Below are 18,308 nucleotides of genomic sequence, written 5' to 3'. Positions count from 1 at the left end.
GTTCAGTTGCTTTGTACAATTAGTATCTTTTATTTATTTTAGTGTCATGTAAACATAGATGATATTAACTATGGCAAAGGGTTATTAAAATAGGAGAGGAAACAGCAAGATTTTAAATTCTGTGATGAGAAAATAAATAGCTGAGTTGAGTAATATTTTAGATGTGTAAGCAGAAAAAAAGTGAAAAATGTAAGGGAACTTGTGTCTTGCAATAAGTAGCTGTCTGGTTCATTGTAGTTTGTCAAATGTTTAGGAATAGAAGGCATTCATGCTTAAAGTGGTAGTCATTTACCAAAGCTCTGATGATCTTTCTCTTAGAAGAATTATACACTTAAAACACAAACAATAACCTTGCCTTACTGAATTTTTTTTTAGATATTGAAATCAACTTTTTTCTTTTTTTTGAATTGAATTTCATTTTCTACCTAAAGCAAGGTGGAGTTTTCTCAGGCTTGCTGTTTATTTATTAGTCTTTAAAAAAGAATTGAGTCAGATCTTAATTATAGATACCAGTAGATGGGAAGCAGTGATGTAGATAATACAAAAGAGCAGATAATAACAAGACACTTGGAGTTGGCTTTGAAATGCATTTTTCAGCACATTTTCATCTTATGCTTTGCAGAGGCATTCTCTTCAGACCCATAAGAGATGACTTTGAAGCATGCTGAGTGATCAAAGAAAGTTAGCCTGAGATTTCAACACTGCCAGTGGACTAGCCTCATGCAGATAATTAAATTAATGGCATACTTTAGCATATTTATCTTCTGCATATCACCTTACTCTCACGAGCATGCAGCTACCAAAGAGAGTCTATGGACTCACTGATCTTACTCATTCCGGGAACTTATTTACATTCAAGATGCTTAGTTTTAAAATAATCAATTAGATTGATTTTTGTTTTATTTAAATCTATTTGGCTGACCTTGGCTGAATGTCTTTAGTGGTCTCTTCGTTGAAAAAGTTGCCATTTGGTGTTAGAAAACATTGGAAATTTGATTTCAGGTGCCAATATATCACGTTACTGTTTACATATGCTTGAAACAAGCACCGAGGTGTTTGGATTAGCCATAGAAATGCTCAACGTGCCCTCTGCTGGGCCTTTCTTTTATAAGATTGGAACAAAAAAAATGCTGTGTCATCTGGTTGTACAGTAGATTGAGCAAAGGAATCCCACTGTAACTATAATGTGCAAGAAATAAACCTTAAATATAAATTCACTAGTCTTTCTGGCACAGATAAGTCTGGCTCACTTAGCTAGTCTCAAAAGGAAGATTTAAAATACCATCTAGGCCCAAATAAATAAAAACTTTGCTATGTGTTTAGGAGCTCCTCTGTGTTTTATGAAACAAGATGATCATATTGTCAGGCGATCTCTCCATAAATATGTAAACCAACTAAATAATTCTATCATCCACAAGAGGATATCTGTGAAGGATTAGATGCTAATTCTAGATTTTTGCAGGGTTTGCAAGATGCATTTCCACTGCCACCTGCCAACCCCAAGGGAAGGGGGGAGGAATCAGAGGCCTACTCCTATAAACAAGCATATTTTTCTATAAATCAAATGGGTGAACGTAGGACGAGGTGGCCGAGTGGTTAAGGCTATGGACTGCTAAATCAAATGGGTGTTTTGCTTATGGAAGAGAATGGGGAATTAGCATCTGTGTTTTCTTTAACAAAAATTATTCATGTATTTCTAGTGGATCAAAATATTTTTCAACATCTAGTGTGGTAAAGTAGCAAATATCCAGCAAGTATCTTCCCAATAACTTCCTTCACTGTCAAATGGCACTGTACACAGTTCAATTGTGTAAATTGTGCACGCCAGCCACATTTTAGTCGATCACATATTCCTGCTAATACCTTCAGAAGAGGCAAATCACAAAACTAGACTGAACCCAGAGAGCCTAATTTTTCTACCCTCGCCCCCAGTGCTGACATTCAAAAAATTTGGCCAGAATATAGTTGGCTATTTTTCTTTATGAATTTCTCCCTAAGGCACCCAGATCAGCTTCGCATACCCCTGAGATTCAAAAAGGTTTTAATTTTATCAAACTGAAAATTCTTCTAGACTCATTTAAATCAATACTCTCAATTAAATTATAGTTCTTTGAGTTTCCTAACACATCATCCATAATTGCTTACGCTATGTTAACAGAATAAATAATTACAGGTGCAACAGTAGTGCTTGGAGCACTAGAAATTTGCCCTTTGTTGTGTATATCTTCACTGCTTTCCTTTTGTTATGAATGCTAGTGATAGGTCAAAGACAAGGGTGAAATTGACTCAGGGACGGAAAACAGTCATATTACGGGAACTGGGGTTATCAATTTTTTCATATTTCAGTAGGACATGGTACTTTATTGTTTAGCTTCTCAGAAATCAGAATACAATTTATGCAATAATTGAAATTTATATGAAGGTAAATTTTGGACATTGGGGTTTTTGTTTGTTTTTGCAATTTTGTTTGGCTGGAGGCAAAAAGTTTTGAATTATCCTTCTATTCTGAGTAATATTTTCTTTCTTTAAAGTGCAAATAGGGTATGTGATTTGGGAAGACTTTTTAAAAAAGTATGCTATCTCCAAGATCTTACTGTAGGGAAATAGAAATTTTCCCATAAGAAGTTAGAGCAGAAAAATGTCCCAAATGAATGTAAAACAAAATAAAACAAAACCACCATAACTTCATGTTTTAGAAATGTAATTACTGGTTAAGGGCCAGTTAAATGGAAGCCTAAAAGTAGCAGATTTATAAGGTATTACTTCTTGAAGGAGACATGTTTTATTGATGTTTACCACTTTACTAACGTTTTAGGTATTTACAGAGTGAAGATTAATGGGCTGAGGACATTACTTCTTGAGAGAAGTATTTATAGGACATCTAATAATTTGAACAATTTCCACAAATGAACAACGGGGATATTCTTTTAGATTTAACTTTTTTCATTGCTAGAAGTATAGTCCAAACATACAGAATAAAGAAAATAGAACTTTACTTTCACTATGAAATTATTTTGCAAATAGAGTAAAACTTTACTAAATCAGACTTGCTCGAAGTTGGCAAGTTGCATAATTGGAATTATAGAATATAGTAATATTTCATTATTTTGGAGAGCGGCCAGGACTATCTCTTATAACATAAAGGAAATTCATGTTATAGGTAAATTCTGCACTGGAAATAGTTACCTTGTACAAGAAAACCAGTTTTTCTAGTGCTTTAGAAAGTATTTATTTGCATAAAAGCAATTGGACTATTAATTCAAATCGTTTACATTGTTCTTTGAAGCAGATTTCTATACTTTGTTAGCTTTGATTACATTACTCTGTATGTCTGAAAATAGACATTTTGCATATTTTTAAAAATACTCTTCCATTGTTAAGGGATCTGCTGTCAGATAGGCCTTCCTGTTAAAGTTTTGACAAAAATACAAAACGTATTTTATTATTTTCAAGTAATACAATAACACAAATGAGTTGCTACGAAAATGCTGCCAAAGAGAAGCACTGCTGGATCTGCTTTAATGAATAGGCAAAGATTATTTGCAGGAAATAGTTGCTTCCATATACTGCTTAAAAAGAGTTTCAATTCTCTGAAGGAACTTAATCATCTCCTCATTCCTTTAAATGCTAACCCCATATTTTAACCTTAGATTAAATGCTGGTGAGAATTAGTGAGGCTTTTAATACTCTACCCAAGTTCACATAGTATGATGCAAATTGCTACATCTCCAATAGCTTATATAGATAAGTGGAAGAGTAATGTTAATTAATTCCACAATATTGTGCAGTGAAACAAGATCTGAACTGGAATCTGATTTCTTCACTCCATGACCCTGTGTGGGTGTAAGCACTCTATGTAGCTATGTGAATCACTGGTGGTAATCTAGGAGGTTCCTATTGCCAGAGCTTAATATAGAAGCAGTCTAACAAAGAAGTCATGTCCCCAACTGCCAGCTAAAGATGAGATACCAAATAGCTGCAGGGAGAGCAGACAGAGATAAAAAGTACACTCTGTTAAGAAGCAACATAGCGTCATTAAGTAAGCCGAGGAACACAAACCTTTCTGGCGCTGCCATGCTCTAATGGCTATAGATAGAATTGTGAAATAGGTAATATTTGTTTTGAGGGGGCAGATACTCCCCTTTCCGGCCTCATTCATTCATTTTCATTCATTCAATCATTCATTCATTCATTAATGAGAGTCTAGTATGAGTCAGTCACTGTGTAAAGTGCTATATTATACTGAGATGAATGAAATAAGGTCCTTGGGTCTCCAGCGGTCTACTAGCACTTTCAGGTCACACCTTATCCAGTCTCCTGTATTACACTCAGGGTGCTATCAATGAATTAATCCCTGTTATGATATCTGTTGTTAAGGTTAAATGTTACTTTTCCCAGGATCATGTGCCATTTATTTATTTATCCTAACCACTAGACCACCAGGGACCATGTGCCTTTTAAAGAGGGACTCAATGACCCTATAGCCCTTAAAACCTACAGGAATGCTGCTTTGATGAAGGATGAAATTTTGGACAGCATATCAATATGGAGGGGAATAGTATTAGGCAGGGGAATTCCTGAGACACCCCAAAAAACCACATTACACAGATGACTGGCCCTCAAATCCTTCTCCAAGACATAAAAAGTAAAGTCATTCTCGAAAAGCAGAAGGAATTTCCCCCTACTCCATCAATAGAAAAGAAATATTTTAGTAGTAAAAACATTGAAATTCAAATTCTACCATTAGTAAAAGGGAAAAAACACTGCAACAAGTGAATACCACTGATTGGGAATTGACTGGATGATATAAAGTAAATAGAAGACAACTTCAAATAGTGAACAGTCTAATGTCCTACATTGTTCAGGAAGGCACAGCTAGGAAGAATGTGTGAAAGATAGAGGGAGGCTCATTCTGGCATAGCTTGAAAAATAACTTACTAAAAACTCGAAGCTGTCCAGCAATGAACTGAACTACCTTGAGAGATAATGAGCTCCCTGTCACCAAAAGTGCTTAAGCAGTAAATGAATGACCACCAGACAACATTTTAGTTGAAAGGAATTCCTGGAGGACATGGAAGATTCATAATTTTTTATGTTTAGTCTATGAACCTGTTAGTTTATGATAATTAAGAATTCAGGAATGATACAAATGATGCAAAAGAATGCATAAAAATAAGCAATAAAGTAAATTACCATGACCTAAACTATGTATATAAGTGTTGTATAGGTGCCAAGTAAAGGAAAAATCAGGGTAAACTGATCAAAAATACTTTTCATAGGACATAAATTTTGCCCAAGATTTTAATGTGAGAAAGAGACATGGATAAGTGAAGAAGAGGGAGAATAAACCAAGAAGGTGGATGACTTCATCAGCGTCATCTTCCTACTACCATATTTTTTAGTATGTACTATAGAATAGACACTGTGAGGAGTGCTTTCTTTATTAATATAAGCATTATCACATTTGATCCTTACACCCACCCTAGAAAGTAGTACTACAAGCATTCCCATTTTACAGATGAGATGACTGAGATGAGAAGACTAAATTCAGAGTGGTTTAGTAACTTGCCCAAGATCACACAGCTAGAAAACAAACAGAAGATCTGGGATTCAAATCCAGGTCTGTCTCCCCACGAAGCCCATGCTCTGAATCACTAGTATATTCTACTGCTTCTGGTAAAATCCACACATGCTTGATGGCTCAGAGATAGAACTATGACGTGTAAAACTTGGGAGGAGAGTGTCTGACAAATAGTTGGTAGTAAATATCTGTTGAGTGAATAAGTAGACCCTTGCTTTTTAGATTTAAAAAAAAGAACCACATTTTTTGACTTTCTTTTATTCCCATGTTAGAAAACCCAACTGTCATCCAGAACTTGCTCTCCCTAAGAGATTGCCTTTTAGCCACTGCAGAGCTACCCCTGGTCCAGGCTATAGATGTGTAAACAAGAATGAATAGCACCCCAGGGCTTTATACCCTAGGGTTTCTCTTTGCCCCTAGGTCTCCCAGGTGGGCGAGGTATCGTGTGGTAATGTGCAGCAGGTTAGAGCCCTAGTATTTCTCTTTAGGCCTTCTTCAGTCTGCCCTTGTTGAGGCAATGGGCTGCAGTTTTCAGGTGAGAAAGTACATGTTCTTTGTGAAATGGTCAAACTACACATCTTCCTTTAAACAAAATGCGATTGACTTCTCTCCATCAGAAGTCCTCACAAAGCCCTTTGGTAAATATGGTCTTTTTCATATCCTGGGTTTTTGTTAAGACTAATTTTCTAAGAGTATTTGCCTGTTTGTATGGTTGAAATGGTACTAAATTTCTCAGAATTAACCACTGTAGCCTCCAACTGCCGATCTTATTACTATGCAAAAGTTACTGAGCATTTAGATGCTGGCTGCATCCTATAGGAGGTTAAAAAAATCTGTTGAAAAATTATTTCTGAAAAATGGTTATTTGGTCCATGCTCACGTTTTTAGAAGTAAAATCATGTCAGACATCCGATTTGACTGATTCTACACTTCTCCTCCTCCGCTGAATTGACTACTTTGGGGAAAAGAACTCAATTTACATTTCCACTGAAAAGCTAAAAATATACACAAGTAAATGTAGATTGGATTTAATTCAATTCTGGAATGCAGGGTATTCAGGCATTTAATGATCACAATTTTGACATCCTAAGGCCTCGACTGAGTTTCTAGCAGTTTTTAACTAAAATCCTAATCTCCTCAATGCAGAGAGAGGTAATTAGCATTAGTCATAACAAACAGATCATTTCCCAGACATTTGATTTATTAAAATGGCCCCAAAGAATTTTGTAATGTGCTCATTCTTTATAACGATTTCCTGTTTTTATGCCACATCCTCCAGATATCCAGGTAACATGACACATGGTTACATGACACATGCTCAACTTGTAAAATTCCCTCATCTTCTCTTAACTGTGAGTTCTCTGTGGTTCCTAACTCAATTCAAACCTGTCTTACCTATGAAGACTCCACTTCTTCATTTGTTTTCAGCAGAGGCAGCTCATCTGTCCATGGCCCACTTATTTCAGGGTATAAGGAGTCTCTTCACTCCCACATTGTTGTTTCCAGACTACTTCTCCCCCACCCTCATGAATAAATCCCCTGCTTCCTGGAGACTCATGGCATTTGGTTTTACTACCCTCTATCCCTTTCCTCCGTGTTTGGTCATGGACCAACCTCTCAGTCATTCCCCCACATTTACTGAAGACTTTCTCATTTGGATCATAGCCATCCTCTCCTCCGCAAGTCCTTCCACCATCCAACACTCTGGCGTCAGTGTGATTTAACTTCAGGGATTTTGTCTCCATTCCACTTTAGTTACCCCTCCACTACGACCATACTCTGGACATCATCATCATCCTAATCTGCTCAATCTCTGAAGTATTTTTCTTTTTAATTTAATTTAATTTTTTAAAAATACAGGATCTCTCTCTGTTGCCCAAGCTGGAGTGCACTGGTGTGATCACAACTCACTGCAGCCTCAAACTGGTGGGTTGAAGTGATCCTCCTGCCTCAGCCTCCTGAGCAGCTGGGACTACAGGCCTGTGCCTTATCCCTGGCTAAATTTTTAAATTTTTTGTAGAGATAGGGTCTTGCTATGTTGCCCAGGCTTGTCTTGAACTCCTGGCCTCAAGTGATCCTCCTAAAGTGCTGGGATTACAGGTGTGAGACCACTGCACCCAGCCAACCTCTGAAATCTTAACAGAAATACTCCACTTTCTGATTGCTTGTCTATAAGTCTCTCACTTTTATATTCCCAGCACTGATATTTGACTTGTCTGCTATCATATTCTATAACTTTAACATCAGTGTTGATGATCCTTCCAACACTCAGACCTCACAATTTCTTAACCTCTTCCACTCCAATAACCTTAACACTCCTATGATAGAGCTTTTCATATTCTGCCTTCTACTAGTTGTATATATATTAGTTCCCGTGTCTACTTGTCCCTCCTTGAGGGCAATGATGATGTTTTTGTACAATTTTTTTATAGTGCCTTCCAAAGTATATCCTCACTAGAGAGCTACTATTGTGTACTGATTAAGAGGATGAACCCCGAAGTCAGAATATTAGGTTTCAAACGTCAGCTTTGAAACTTACTAGCTGTATGACCATGGGGAAGTTAACCAACCTTTCTGTGCCTCAGTTTCCTTACATATAATATGGAGATACTGACACTATGTACTCATGGAGTTGTTGAGATAATTATACTTACAAGAATACTTAGCACCTAGCTAAAAGAGTACTTACTATTAACAATTGCCTTCATAAAGGGGAAGGAAAAACACATAAAATACTGAAAGAAATAAAGAGCACCAATTATTATGAGCAATGATACTGAGACAGTCATTTAAAATATAAATGGAAAGCAAGTGAATTATTAAGCAAATTTTCATTTCTATTTATTCTTTCCACTGAGGCGATGTCGATGTATTGATTATTGCTAGAGACTAGTTTATGTGACCGCATTGTGTCACTATCATTGCATAGTGAAGTCATTAGATAGGTCATGCTGAGAATATATATTATTAAAAATTTGGATAAAAATGCAGTATACATCTAAAAATTTAAAAAGTTATCATTAACATTACCATACTCTGGAACATGTATGTGTTCAAAGCAGGTCCTGAGCATAGGTAGAACAGGTTGTTGCTTACATGATATGACGAGGGATGCTCTGAAATACAAGTTCCTCAAATTCACTCTTCCACAGTTCTGTCCAAGGTCTGATAGTATCCCTATTAGAAACTGTTTTTTCCCCTTAAGATGTGTTGTTTGTTTCCAGGCACAACAAGTGAAAACCCTCCTCACCCCCTAGGGGCCACTTTATCAAAATAGCTCCTGAATATCCAACACTTCTCTAAATCAATAGGACACAGGACTTGCAAGTTTAGATGGAAATGGATATAATTTATTTATATGAAGTCCTTGCTGCCTAGGGAAGGTAGGCTTGAATGATGGAAGAGAGGTAGCTGGGGTAAGAGCACTTAGGAACCAAGGATTGCTGAAATGAGAGGGAGAGAGTACTTAAGAGGAAGTAGCCTACTTTATACAATCTTGCTCAGGCATTGTTTTGTGTGTATTTACACACACACACACACACACACACACACATTCTTTCCTAATAATTACCAGTAATTCTGGGGGAAATCAATGTCCTAGCAGCAAAACGTAATAAATAAAACATCAAAAATTTAGGAGGAAAAGGCCAAGAGTTAAACAAACAATACGTTAATGAACAAATAGCACATATTTAGACTCACAAAATCGTCCTTGATTTTAAAATGGAGAAAAAGGAGATAAAATGTTCTTTAAAGGGCTCACAGTAAATTTACTCATTTTGCCATTTTTTTGGAAATCAGTGTCCAGAGGTACTATATCTTGATTCCCTCGTAAACATACACTTTTATGCAGTTATATTTGTACATGCCTGTACCCAAGGGAGGGGGGATACTTGTGCACTTGCGTGAAAGTACAAAAGAGATATTAAAATGTTATTATTATAAGCCAGGTTATACAAAGGCTTATGATGTTTGAAAAGAGTCACGAATTCCAAGCATAGCTGAGTTATTTTCCAGACCTAACCTGTTATATACTTGCTAGTACATCCCATGATCATGTCAACTTTTAAAATAACTTTGTCATTCTTTAGTTAACTTGCAATACAATGTGATTGTCAAATTTTGCTTATAAATCTGTCTTTTTTTGCCCATACTTTTCTATTTTATATCTGTCTCTACATTTATTATTCTTTACTACTCACTATGGTACTTCATCTTGTTTTTAATAAACAATTTTCCAAATTTGTCAAAATTTTAAAATTTTTGTTTGTGCCTTACAGCTTGACACTCAACTTGGGGTCATATGTAAAAGCAATGAAATTTTTTTCAATTCTTTTATGTAGGGCATCAATAAAATTATATTTGAAAAAATAGAAAAACAAAATTGTCCCTTTTACCTATTGCTTCCATATTCCACTCTATTATTTTTTCCAAGATGACAGTAAACTATTGGATTTCCCCTTTGGGTCATATCCTACAATGGTGAATATATCTGTTAATATATCTATCTACAAACATGTATATATATTCTAGCTTACCAATAAGAATAACAAAATTCAAAAGCCTTACTGACGTCTTGAAACTTGATAAAGAGTATCTCCCAGAAACTTCTATCAAATAACATACTTAATGGTAGAACAGTGGGAGCCCTTTCTAGTAAAGTCAGGAACAAGTCAAGGATGTACACTATTACTGCTATTGTAGCCTTAGACAATGGAATAAGACCATTGGAAAGAATTAAGAGGTATAATTAGTCTAAAAGAAGAGGCAAAACTTTGTAGAGAAAATAATCATTTATCTTGAAACTTCGGGAGACTCAATGGACAAACTATTAAAATTAATAGGAGTTCAGAAAGGTGGTGAGATGCAAGATCACCATCAACAGTGAGACAGGATCAATATCAATAGCTTTCTTGTGTATCAGTAATAACTATGGTCATTGAAGTACTATTTGTAAAGGAGCAGCATTGAAAACAACTCAAATGTCCATTAATAAAGGAGTAGTTAAATAAATTGTGTGTGTGTACACTGTGGAATATTATGCAATAGTTAAAAGAATGAATTCAATTTAAATCTAAATTTACTGACATGGAATTATATACTTAATGCATAGCAATAGTTATCTCTTAGAAGGGTAGTAGGATTAGAGGTGGTAGTGAAGGAGGAGACTTTAATTATATCTTTAGTATTTTTTATAAGGAGAATGTATTCACTTATTACTCATATCAGCAAAAATAAAAACTATTTAAAAATGCAGTTATCTTGCTGAATTCACCTAATCAACTTCATTTAAGCTTGTCCATCTTTTCATACATAAAAGGGAATTGCTTTCTAGTTCCTTAAACTTTCATTCCTTCAACGATTAGTGAAAACCGTGTGCTATGCTCAGCGCAGGGGATACAATGGCAAGCACGACAGACATCGTCTCTGTCCTCTGGAGCTTACAGTCTAGTGGGAGAGACAGATAATAGGCAAATAAAATCATTTCATGTTATAAGAGATTCAAACAAAATCGAGCCACAGGTTTTGATGGGAAATATGTGGGTAAGGTCAAGGGAGACCCCTTAGAGGAAAAGACATTTAAACCGGGATTTAGAGGACATGCTCTGTGTGACAGTGGTTGTGGTGAGAGGAAGAAAAGCAAGCAAAAAGAGTCTCATGCAGAAAAAGCTTCATGTGTTGGAGAAAATGTCCGAAGGTCAGAGTGGTTGAAGCATCGTGAGGGACAAGGGGAGTGGACTGTTAGGTTGGAGAGGTAGGCAAAGGCCAGATCATACAAACCTTTTAGGCATAGTAAAGTTTGGATTTGATTTGAATAACAATGGAAAGTCACTGGGGGGGGGGGCTTTGAGGAAGAGAGTGATGTGTATTTTTAGAAGATGGCTCTGGCAGCTGTGTAGAGAATATATGGGGTAGGGAGCAAGAGTAGAAGCAGGGAGCCCGGTTTGGAGGCTGTCCACAGTAGTCAGTGTGACAGCTGACAGTAGCCTGCACTAGGCTGGTGATAGTAGACATGGTTATATTTTGGAAGCAGCCTGATGTGAAAAAATGAAGGAGGGGGCAGCAAAATGCAAAAGCCTGCACATGTTTCTCTTGGTTAGGGAGCAGAAAAAGACCAGAGTAGATAAGGCGTGGTAATGTGGGTGAGAAGGGCATAGGATAAGATCCGATCACATAGGGCCTTGTAGACCTGGGTTCAAGGCCCAGATTTTATTCTAATTGAGACCAAATTACATTTTCCACGGGATCACTCTGGCTACTGTGTGGAAGACAGACTCTGCAGATCCATTAGAGTAGCAGGGAGACCAGTTGGGAGGCCATTGCAGTAGTCTAGGTGGAGATCACGTCGGCCTGGGCTTGGGTCGAAGCAGTAGAGGTAGAAAAGTGGATGGATTTAAGAAATGTTTGAAGGTCGAATCAATAGGACCTTATATTTAATTGGTGTGGGAGTGAAGATGAGGGAGGTAGCAAGGGTTACTTTCAGGCTCTTGGGCAGGGAAAAGTTTAGTGGAATTGAAAGACTGAAAGGGACCCAGTGTGACAAGAGCTCAGTGAGTGGGAGAGGGGGGAGTGAGAGGAGGTGAGATTAGAGGTGAGATCAAGAGTGGTAGGCAGTGGGCCCAGCGCGGTGGCTCACTCCTGTAATCCTTGCTCTCTGGGAGACCGAGGCGGGCGGATTGTTTGAGCTCAGGAGTTCGAGACCAGCCTGAGCAAGAGCGAGACCCCGTCTCTACTAAAAATAGAAAGAAATTAATCAGACAACTAAAAATATACAGAAAAAATTAGCTGGGCATGGTGGTGCATGCTTGTAGTCCCAGCTACTCGGGAGGCTGAGGCAAGAGGATAGCTTGAGCCCAGGAGTTGGAGGTTGCTGTGAGCTAGGCTGACGTCACGGCACTCTAGCCCGGGCAACAGAGTGAGACTCTGTCTCAAAAACAAACAAAAAAAAGAGTGGTAGGCAGGAGCCAGGTGATTCAGGGCTGGATAAAAACATAGAAAGAAGTTTGAATTTACGAGTGTCATAGGCTGAAGGATTATAAACAGAGTAAGATTTATTTTCTCTAAAAAGCTAGACTGGTTTGAATTTCATTTGAAATGAAATTGATTGGTTTTCTTGAATTATGCTCTTCTTTATGTCTATATCTGAGTCTTTTTGAAGAGTTTTTAAAAATTACCTTCTCACTTCATTTATATAATATGCTTTTATTTCTCCTTTCATTTCTAGAAAAATATTTTTATAAAGCATATGAGTTTGCTGCTTTGATTAAACCCTTCCTTTCCATGAACTTAATTGCTCTGGGATTGGTGAGTTTTGGGGGTTCTGAAATGCTGTAAGCCTCGCTGTAATCTACTTTGTTGGACATATCAAACAGAGATAAATGATAGAGAGTAAGAACCATTTCATCCCTCCCAAATTATTGACTTTGCTGACATAAACTATGTTCAAATCTAAGCATTTCTTAAGGCAATTTACTTATAAATAGTATATTTAACTTTCAAAAACTGTCTGCTTGGCAAGCAAGTACTTAACATGTTCTGAATTTTCTGTTTGGATAGCTCAGGAGTCCTGACTTTTCTTGCACATCTGGGATAGAACTGGATTGCTGTCTCTGCAGCATTTGAAAAGGATTGTTAAGAAGTTACATACTTACTTAAGGACATGGTAAGCATATCCTTCTATTTCCAACCTCATCAAAATGTCAAGTCAAAACCTTGTTATTCTTATTGGTAAGCTAGAATATGAATATATATATATATACATACATATAGGCATTTATGTTTGTGGGTAGATATAGACACATTCACCATTGTAGGATATGACCCAAAGAGGAAGTCCAGTAGCAAACTGGGAAATTGCTGTTGGACACAGAAAATTGGGAAACTTTGAATTAAAAGTTTACCTCCAAGTATTAGACTATACACTATTCCTCCTCAGTGGAAGCTCTTCTCAGACTGAAGTTATCCCCTTCAGAAAAAGAATACTGCTAGTAGGGAGGCTGTAAATAGACTGGGCCCAGGAGTAAGGACATTCTGTACCCACATCATGAAACCATGTGAGGAAAGGGGTGCAGAAGCATACCTTAGGCTTATTGGGGCCCTTCAAGGCAGCCTGTAGGGGATGGGGAGGCACAGAAATGTAAAAGGACATGCGGGGAGGGAGTGTATTTGCATAGTAGTAAAATAGTGGGCAAAGTGGATTGTCAGTGAGAAAGAGACAAGTAGCCCCTGATATGCAGGACCTGACCTAGCACTACCGATTGGAACCTTGGTGTTTTCTTGTTGAACATAAACTATCTCAGAAAACATTAACATTAGAGAAGGTCTTTCTATGACCATGATGGATCAAGACTAAAACAAGACCACTTGGTAAGTGTCTGAACACAGATAAAATATGGACTGTGTCCAAGCCACAGAAATAACCAAATATCCCCTTATCCCAGCTAATATAGCAACTATTCCTTCTTTGCCAATTATAGCTTTGACCTTGGGGTAGGCTTCCCCATTTATAAAAAAGATTTATTTAGAAACCCAATCACAGAATTACCTTCACTTCCTGACAGCATCCAAGTTCAGAACAAAGCTAGCTAGGGTGGCCAACTTGTCCCAGTTTACCCAGGAGTTTCTTGCTTTTAGCACTGAAAGTCCCACATCCTGGGAAATCCCTCAATCTCAAGGAAACTAGGATGGTTGGTCAACAGCCCACTTCCTTAAACCTTCCCACAAATCACCTAAAGCAAGCCCAAATGTGTAAATCCTTTTTAACACCCTGTTACTGAGCTGTCCCATGGTGTCTCATAGTATGTGATCTCCCTTTGCTGCGACAAGTAATAAATCTAACTTTTTAAACTACAAGTCTGTTGCTAGTGGTGTTTGGCTGGAAGGCACTGACATCAGTAAGAAGTAAATAGACACACCACTGTGGAAGGGCTAGTAAAGCCTAGCATGGAAAAATGGGACTGAAGGAATGAAGAGGTAGGGGGAGCCAAGGAAGAGTGGAAGGGTGCATAGGCCTGAGGGGGCTCCAGTGTGGTTTTATGAAAAGGTGGTTTTTAGGAAATCATAAAAGATGAGGCTCACGCCTGTAATCCTAGCACTTTGGGAAGCTGAGGCCGGAGGATTGCTTGAGGCCAGGAGTTTGAGGCCAGTCTAAGAGTGAGACCTTGTCTCTACAGAAAGTAGAAAAATTAGCTGGGCATGGTGGCTTGTGCCTGTAGTCTCAGCTACTTGGAAAGTCGAGGCAGGAGGATCCTTTGAGCCCAGGAGTTTGAGGTTGCTGTGAGCTAGGCTGATGCCACGGCACTCTAGCCCTGCCGACAGAGCAAAACCCTGTCTCAAAAAAAAAAAAAAAAAAAAAAAAGATATAGTGATGGAAAGTGAAACCACGAGCTTTTATAGGAGGATGAGTTGTTTCCCCCACTCTGTGTCAAAACAAGACACTAATGAAAAGATGGCAACAACAAAATTTAGGCTTATGTTATAAAATAATGACTCAGTCTTCAATAATCTAGAAGCTGATCATATAGTTTTCATATCCACACTTGCTTCCTTGTATTTGTCAAGTACGTCATAGAATAGTTCTTATATAAGGGGTATTTCTGGGAAAGAAGAAATCCAATGACACACTAGTCGACAGGTCTTATAATTGCAAAACTCCAAACTTACAGTTTGAATTATTTGGGGTTGAGATCATTAAATGTTAAAGAACAATAGCATTAAATAAAATAAAGGCCCTAGAACAGAGCCCAGCGTGCAGTAAATGCCAATAAATGTTAACTCTTACAGTTTCTATCATTATGCTATCATTTTTGATGTATTTGTTTACTTTAGGGGTGGCGCTGTAGTTTTAAAAATGTTTTTGAGCACGTGTCTTTGGTTATATTGGAGCTATATATCGATTGATACGTCTAACTGCCTCTTTTAAAAACTCTGTTCAGAGCCAAACTCTATTCGAGTAACTGTGCACATACTTTTTGGAGAGATTTACTGTGAGCGACCTTTGGTAAATATTTCAAATTCAGTGGTGGGGCACGTACACTGCATTAGATGTTGGTCCCTGCTACAGGTTGCAAAGCAAGTTTTGAGAACAGGACCACGATTTAGTTTGACAATGTTTATACTTTAAAAACAGCCGGAGAGTAAATAAGCAGATGGTGATTGTACAAGCAAAAGGAAACCTAGAGTACTCAGGATCTCTAAGTTTAAATATAAAGAGACTCTTTAGAACAGGTTTAATCCTCAATTTTCATCAGAGAGTGGCATTGCTTTCTTTCTACAAAAATAAAAGTCACTTGTAAAAATATAGGAACATACAGGGAAAGCTCATGAGATGCTCTTAGCTTGAAAATAAAAAATATTTGAGTGACTGAGCCCCGGCAATGTCCAGGATGTATTACAAAAGGTAGCAAATGGGATTTTGTACTACTGAGTAATTTTGTTCTGCTGAAAGACCACCATGTTACCTGGTTTTTCAATACCCAGGGCAACAAGTAGACTGTTTTTCTAACATTCGTACTAAATTGCCATATTGTATGTATACAACTTGGAATGTTCCAAGCGCTCTATTATTCTTCACACAAATTTGATTTTCTCCTTTTTATAACTCTGAAATCTGTTTAATTTAATTTGCACTAATTTTCTTACAGGCCAGATTTGGTGGTGGTAACACCAATTATCAAAATATTGTATTCATTTACTGTCAGTTCTTGCCTTGATGGAAATTACTCCTTTTTTTTTTTTTTCCTTTGGCCAAGTCTGGGGCAAAAAATACATATACCCGCCCACAGTGTAGAAAACTTGGGTTAGAAGTCAACTTCTTTGTTGGTTTAAAAAACCATTTACTTGGAAAGTGTCATTTTTTACAAAATAAAATAAAATAAAACCAGTAATTCTCAGAAGCAAATCCCTTTTACAAAGTTAATAAATTAGATGATGCTATTTATTTAAGAAGTTATTAGCAAACATTTCTAAGGGAAATCTTTAATTTTGATGTGAATCACAGTGTTATCCTATACATGCAATAGCCTTTTCAATGGGTAACATTTTTTGCAGAGTAGTTTTGTATGTATTAGTCCTGCAAACAGATTCAGATCTTACCTGCACACAGTAGAGTCAAATTCTCATTTCTGTAACATTTTATACACTTACAATATGCTACTGTTTAATCATAACAATGAATCAGTTTTGCAGTTTCACATACTTGAATATATACAATCCCTTTTGCAGGAGAAAATGACTCAAACTGAAAAGTACAAATTAATAATGAAATTAAGACTTTTTTTAAATTTTCAGAGGTAAAGGCACAGTTTATTAAAAATCAATTATGTAAGCACACTGAGAAAACTGATTCTGCTAAGAAAACTTGAAATAAAATAGGAACCACTTCATGAATTGCTATTGTCCTTGGGATAAATTCAGAAAAAACATCAAATAATAATAAGGTAATGCCAAGAAGTGCCAGGCAAAAAAATTTAAAGTAAAATTGTTTTACAACCTCATTGCCAGATCCTAGAGTAATTCTAGACGGAAATACTGTTTTAAGGTAAGCAAAGGCATTAACCCTCTTTGGGAATCCATTATTACTTACCAAAATTTGCCATCTGTATCGTCTGGTTGCCAGTCTCTGGAGCGTTGTAAATCACAACAGCATCAGCATTTCTTCTGCCTGCTATTTGAATTTTTTCTGAAAATGTACAATTACCTCTTTCTATCAGCGCAATCCAGGGCTTCTTAGTATTAGTAAACTCAGTGTTGTAGTCACAAGCTTGGTAGTTACTGTTCTTAGGGATGCCCACCATCCCCATGGCATTAGCCACTGGTGAGGCTAATCCATAAACACCACACTCACATGTCTCCACTGTAGTGTAGTTGCTGGTTTCATTGTAATAAGTCACAGTCACATAGGCGTTCATTGAAAAAGATGCTGTACTTTTAAGTAAAAAGGTAAAGATTACAAGGAGCCAAAAAACCCTGGACTTATTCTCCTGGTTCATTGCTCGTTCATATGAGCATAAAATTTAAGATGTCTGCTGATATTTCCAACTATCAGTCACCATTGTCCACTCATGTCCCTGCTAAACAGAAGTTTGAAATTTCAGTTGCAGGTAGGAAACCGATCTCACCTCCAGCAACATAAGCTCTGACTGCATCAGCTCTATTTCACTTTAGTTATCTACATTCCCATTTGCCTTCCCCTCCTCCAACTGTACACACACGTAACCCTTAACCAGGACTACCTTCGGCATAAATAACACCATCAACTTTATTCTACATGTCAACTTATCAGGAACCAGACTAGGATCCAGGATGACTTCCTGCAGTGCAATTTTTTTCTTCTTACTCTTGTAGCTAATGCATTTTCATAAACAAGGAGTGGATTGGAATGAGGAACTGGACTCTTGGGAATCCCACGTGACAAAGCTGAAAGTCACCTCTCTCAGAATATCTAAAACACTAAACTGGTTTTCCAAGCCCTGCTGAAATATGCTATCAACCAGTTCGGCTAGGAATAAGTTAAGATCTGTAATTTTAATAGATTTTACTGCCTTTTTCCCTCTCATTTCTTTGTATGTGTGTGTGTGTGTCTTTGGTTTTTTTTTTTTTTTTTTTTTTGGTTAGCAGGCTCCCCAAGGAATATCCTCTGCTACCTTGTTTATTTGTTGGAAAGTAAACATTTTAGTGCCTACAGATATTTTCCTTCCAAGTACAGTACCTTGCCCATGGTAGGCAG

The 18,308-nt window shown here is 37.2% G+C and overlaps 1 protein-coding gene across 1 annotated transcript in view; it reads right to left on the bottom strand.

Annotated features, from left to right (window-relative positions):
• The window catches only part of RNF128 (ring finger protein 128, E3 ubiquitin protein ligase), an 82,167-nt gene extending 64,596 nt beyond the window's left edge, over nucleotides 1-17,571 (bottom strand). Inside the window, exon 1 of the mRNA XM_012645594.1 lies at nucleotides 17,166-17,571. Within this exon, the coding sequence (XP_012501048.1) occupies nucleotides 17,166-17,571 (406 nt within the window). The remainder of the gene's footprint in view (nucleotides 1-17,165) is intronic.
• Nucleotides 17,572-18,308: the final 737 nt, after the last annotated feature.

The sequence above is a fragment of the Propithecus coquereli genome, unplaced genomic scaffold (genome assembly GCF_000956105.1).
Source record: "Propithecus coquereli isolate 6110/MARCELLA unplaced genomic scaffold, Pcoq_1.0 Scaffold104, whole genome shotgun sequence".
NCBI classification, from domain to species: Eukaryota; Metazoa; Chordata; class Mammalia; order Primates; family Indriidae; genus Propithecus; species Propithecus coquereli.
This window is presented reverse-complemented; position numbering and strand designations above follow the sequence as displayed.